This window comes from Xenopus tropicalis, chromosome 2 (genome assembly GCF_000004195.4).
Source record: "Xenopus tropicalis strain Nigerian chromosome 2, UCB_Xtro_10.0, whole genome shotgun sequence".
Lineage (NCBI taxonomy): Eukaryota > Metazoa > Chordata > Amphibia > Anura > Pipidae > Xenopus > Xenopus tropicalis.
This window is the reverse complement of record NC_030678.2, coordinates 176,364,176-176,367,637: the sequence shown is the minus strand read 5'-3', so window position 1 is coordinate 176,367,637 and position 3,462 is coordinate 176,364,176. Positions and strand designations below refer to the sequence as shown.

The 3,462-nt window shown below is 47.1% G+C and overlaps 1 protein-coding gene across 1 annotated transcript; it reads left to right on the top strand.

The window, feature by feature from the left end:
- The first annotated feature begins 837 nt into the window (after positions 1–837).
- Positions 838–1,800, top strand: LOC100498228 (putative gustatory receptor clone PTE03). Its single transcript, XM_002941554.4, has one exon. The coding sequence runs from the start codon at positions 838–840 to the stop codon at positions 1,798–1,800; it is 963 nt and encodes a 320-aa protein (XP_002941600.4).
- The last annotated feature ends 1,662 nt before the right edge of the window (positions 1,801–3,462 follow it).

The window sequence follows — 3,462 nt, the reverse complement described above, 5'->3', positions numbered from 1 at the left end:
CAATGTTTCTATATATCTGTAACCTTGTTATGGGCTAAGGGGGCCCAGCCTGAAGGCCAGTTAGGGGGGATTTGGGGTGAGTGCTTATTTGTGCCCTGGGTACCCCTGGAACTATAGCGGGGTGACTGTTACCCCAATGTTTCTATATATCTGTAACCTTGTTATGGGCTAAGGGGGCCCAGCCTGAAGGCCAGTTAGGGGGGATTTGGGGTGAGTGCTTATTTGTGCCCTGGGTACCCCTGGAACTATAGCGGGGTAACTGTTACCCCCCAATGTTTCTATATATCTGTAACCTTGTTATGGGCTAAGGGGGCCCAGCCTGAAGGCCAGTTAGGGGGGGATTTGGGGTGAGTGCTTATTTGTGCCCTGGGTACCCCTGGAACTATAGCAGGGTGACTGTTACCCCAATGTTTCTATATATCTGTAACCTTGTTATGGGCTAAGGGGGCCCAGCCTGAAGGCCAGTTAGGGGGGGATTTGGGGTGCTTATTTGTGCCCTGGGTACCCCTGGAACTATAGCGGGGTGACTGTTACCCCAATGTTTCTATATATCTGTAACCTTGTTATGGGCTAAGGGGGCCCAGCCTGAAGGCCAGTTAGGGGGGGATTTGGGGTGAGTGCTTATTTGTGCCCTGGGTACCCCTGGAACTATAGCGGGGTGACTGTTACCCCAATGTTTCTATATATCTGTAACCTTGTTATGGGCTAAGGGGGCCCAGCCTGAAGGCCAGTTAGGGGGGGATTTGGGGTGAGTGCTTATTTGTGCCCTGGGAGCCTTGTTATTAATCTTTTTTATTTTGCTTTTTGCAGGAAAACACATTACAGAGATAAACAACAATGCTTAATTCCACGTATTCGCACCCTTCTGAGCTGACACTCACATTTGTGGAAATGGCTGGAATTAAATACGCCTACAGCACATTAATATTCCTTTGCTTCGCCGTTATAGTCGCGTCCAACTGCGCAGTGGTCAGTACCATAGTGGCGCACAGGAGTCTGCACGAGCCCATGTACATTCTCATTGCCGCTCTGTCTGTTAATGGACTCTATGGAAGCGCTGCTTTTTTCCCCAATTTATTTATCAACCTCCTGTCCAAGTCCCACACCATTCCCTATGTTGCGTGTATAATACAGATGTTCGGGCTCCATACGTACGTAGGCTGCGAGATGGCCATTTTGGCGGTTATGGCGTATGACCGCTACGTGTGTATCTGTATCCCATTGAGATACAACAGCCTCATGTCCTTATACACGGTGCTCAGACTCATTGCTGCCGCTTGGGTTTATGCCGTCGTACAATTTACTGTACAGCTGGTTCTGACGGTCCGGTTGCCATTGTGCGGCTCGGTGGTGCAGAAGTTCTACTGTGACAACTGGTCAGTAGTGAAACTCTCGTGCGTTGATACCACAGCGAATAACATCTACGGACTCTTTATCACGGCAGTTATACTCGGGTTGATACCAGGAACTGTTCTAATCTCATATCTGCGGATATTGAGGGTTTGTGTGCGGTCCTCCAGCACCCACAGATCCAAAGCCTTGCAGACCTGCACCCCCCATATGATGTCCCTCACCTATTTCATACTGGACCTGATCTCCGAAGCCCTTCTGAATCGCTCTCCGGCCAATGTTCTGCCCATCGAGCTGAGAGTTCTCATATCGGTGCAAGTCTTTGTTATTGCCCCGTTCCTAAACCCCCTGATATACGGTCTGAAACTGAAGGAGATACGAGTGAAAGCCAAACACATGTTTTGTAAAGTGAAAATTTTTGGGGTGGATGGAAAAATAGGGGCACAATGAATACCGACACTCACTCACTCTCTTTCTCTATGGACAAATTTGCTGTTGAATTGTTTAAAGGGGATATAAACCCTGCTGCCCAGCGCGGCTCAACCCAACGTTACTCAGTTGTTACTGGGCTACAAATCCCACAATAATGTAACATATAATGAAGCTTGGGGCATGCTGGGAGCTGTAGTCCAGCAACATCAGGGCTGTATTCTTAAAGCAATATTGCCCAATAAAACTTTCCCCCAAATCCCCACAGCCAGCGACTGCTTTAACATGCGAAAAATCCTCCAATGAGAATCCCAGCTGATGTGAGTAAATCCGGCTCCCTGTTCTCTGTTCCTGCAATTGGAGTTGGGAGCAATAAGCACAGTTTCCCAGCACTGAACAAGTCTGTCCCTTTATCCCCATGTCTGATTCCTGTGCCATATAATGAGGGGAGAAAATGCCATCATTATCTCTATATGTAAGGTACCAGCAAGGGGCCTGACACAGTGCTGGGAATCAGCATTCTCACTGGGCAGTTCTTTTGCATTTATAATCAACTTATTTATCAGTACAATTCTCATTGGGGAATTTCCTTGCATCTATAATGATGGTTTTTGGCAACTTCTATAGCAAAACTAGGGGGCGCCGTGGGGCAGCATCATGGCTGGGTTTGTATCCCCTTTAACACAGTTGGGATCTGATGGGTACCTCTTGTTGGTACTATCCTCAACCCAGCTCATCTATTGTCTAATAAATTCTAACTAGTAATACAAATGTTCCTTGCGCTGTGTGTTGCTTTTGGGTGGGACCGTTTGTAGGTTCTCAGTTGGACTTGGCTTTGCTCCATAGAGAACAATGGTCAACAGGAAGGTCTCCTGGTTTTCCCAGCATTGCAGCAATCACATAGATGACAAAGAGAAGCACTGACTCCATTTAAAATTTATCAGTACTTTCCAGGCCTTGGAAGGCCATAATTGCACATTGTTATACAAATAAATTCGAGTAGTGATGAGCGAATCTGTTCCGTTTCGCTTCGCCGAAAAATTTGCGAATCTTTCAAAAGATCAGCAAAATGGTTAAAAATTCCCGAAACGGTGAAAATGTCGTGCAGCAAAAAAAATTGTCGTCCACGACTATTCTTTTGTCACCTGCGGCTATTATTTCGTTGCGCGGCTATTATTTTGTCACCCGCGGCTATTATTTTGTCGTGCGGCTATTATTTTGTCGACCGCGGCTATTTTTTTGTCGCGCGGCTATTATTTTGTTGCGCGGCTATTATTTTGTCGTGTGGCTATTATTTTGTTGCCCGCGGCTATTATTTTGTCGCGCAGCTATTATTTTGTCGACCGCGGCTATTTTTTTGTCGTGCGGCTATTCTTTTGACGCCCACGATGATTCTTTTTTGACGCCTGCGACAATTTAGCAGTGATCCCCAACCAGTGGCTCGGGGGCAACATGTTGCTCACCAACCCCTATGATATTCCTCCCATTGGCCCCAAAGTAGGCGCCATTTTTAAATTTCTGGCTTGGAGACAAGTTTAGGAAGCCCAGAGACACAGTTTTACCCCAAGCAGAACCTCCTGCAGGCGAGCAGTCCCCATGGAGCTACCCATTAGCCAATCACAGCCCTTATTTGCCCCCCCCCCAAAGAACATTTCATGCTTGTGTGGCTCCCCAACAATTTTA

Coding starts and splice junctions, on each gene's coding strand:
- LOC100498228 (XM_002941554.4), top strand. CDS start 838: ATGCTTAATTCCACGTATTCGCACCCTTCTGAGCTGACACTCACATTT.